Source organism: Austrofundulus limnaeus, unplaced genomic scaffold (assembly GCF_001266775.1).
Source record: "Austrofundulus limnaeus strain Quisiro unplaced genomic scaffold, Austrofundulus_limnaeus-1.0 Scaffold723, whole genome shotgun sequence".
Classification (NCBI taxonomy): Eukaryota; Metazoa; Chordata; class Actinopteri; order Cyprinodontiformes; family Rivulidae; genus Austrofundulus; species Austrofundulus limnaeus.
Window position 1 is genome coordinate 5,676 of NW_013953125.1, and position 1,557 is coordinate 7,232.

The 1,557-nt window shown below is 57.8% G+C and overlaps 1 protein-coding gene across 4 annotated transcripts in view; it reads left to right on the top strand.

Annotated features, from left to right (window-relative positions):
• Window positions 1-1,557, top strand: part of dusp16 (dual specificity phosphatase 16) — a gene marked incomplete at its 5' end in the record, with an annotated part of 10,726 nt that overhangs the window by 1,160 nt on the left and 8,009 nt on the right. For 2 of the 4 annotated variants that reach the window (XM_014028168.1, XM_014028170.1), the window contains 1 exon segment: window positions 1-139. In XM_014028168.1, the coding sequence (XP_013883622.1) occupies window positions 1-139 (139 nt within the window). 4 annotated transcript variants of the gene reach the window in all.

The following is a 1,557-nucleotide window of genomic DNA, read 5'->3' on the forward strand; positions in this document are numbered from 1 at the left end:
CAGCCGGTCCTTCGTGGACTTTAACTCCGCCCACATCCTGGAAGCCATCAACGTGAACTGTTCCAAACTGATGAAGAGGAGACTGCAGCAGGACAAGGTCCAGATCCAGGAGCTGCTGCAGCACTCTGCCCGGGGACAGGTGAGGACAGGTGAGGACAGGTGGGGACATGTGAGGAGGAGGGGACAGATGAGGACAGGTGGGGACAGGTGATGACAGGTGAGGACAGGTGGGGACAGGTGAGGACAGGTGGGGACAGGTGAGGACATGTGACGAGGAGGGGACAGATGAGGACAGGTGGGGACAGGTGATGACAGGTGAGGACAGGTGGGGACAGGTGAGGACTGGTGGGGACAGGTGAGGACATGTGAGGAGGAGGGGACAGGTGAGGACATGTGAGGACAGGTGGGGGCAGGTGAGGACATGTGAGGAGGAGAGGACAGGTGAGGACATGTGAGGAGGAGGGGACAGGTGAGAACAGGTGGGGACAGGTGAGGACAGGTGAGGACAGGTGGGGACACGTGAGGACATGTGAGGAGGAGGGGACAGGTGAGAACAGGTGGGGACAGGTGAGGACAGGTGAGGGCAGGTGGGGACAGGTGAGGACATGTGAGGAGGAGGGGACAGGTGAGGACAGGTGAGGACATGTGAGGACAGGTGGGGACATGTGAGGAGGAGGGGACAGGTGGGGACAGGTGGGGACAGGTGAGGACATGTGAGGAGGAGGGGACAGGTGAGGACAGGTGAGGACAGGTGAGGACATGTGAGGAGGAGGGGACAGGTGGGGACAGGTGGGGACAGGTGAGGACATGTGAGGAGGAGGGGACAGGTGAGGACAGGTGAGGAGGGGACAGGTGGGGACAGATGAGGAGGAGGGGACAGGTGAGGACAGGTGGGGACAGGTGAGGACAGGTGAGGAGGAGGGGACAGGTAAGGACAGGTGAGGAGGGGACAGGTGAGGACAGGTGAGGAGGGGACAGGTGAGGACATGTGAGGACAGATGATGAGGAGGGGACACGTGAGGACAGGTGAGGACAGGTGGGGACAGGTGAGGACAGATGGGGACAGGTGAGGACATGTGAGGAGGAGGGGACAGGTGAGGACAGGTGAGGAGGGGACAGGTGAGGACAGATGAGTAGGGGACAGGTGAGGACAGATGAGGAGGAGGGGACAGGTGAGGACAGGTGAGGAGGAGGGGACAGGTGGGGACAGGTGAGGACATGTGAGGAGGAGTGGACAGGTGAGAACAGGTGGGGACAGATGAGGACAGGTGGGGACACGTGAGGACATGTGAGGAGGAGGGGACAGGTGAGAACAGGTGGGGACAGGTGAGGACAGGTGAGGACAGGTGGGGACAGGTGAGGACAGGTGGGAACAGTTTTTCTGAAAATGATCCACATATTTTGATCTTCAGCAGATTCACTGTTAATAAAATATTTAATCAAACTTTCAGGAAACAAGCGTCCATCTACAGTAGGTGAGACCGGGGACAGTTGTAACATTGTTTGGAGGTGGTGACAACATATTATTAATACAATATATTTCACTGTAAATAAAAG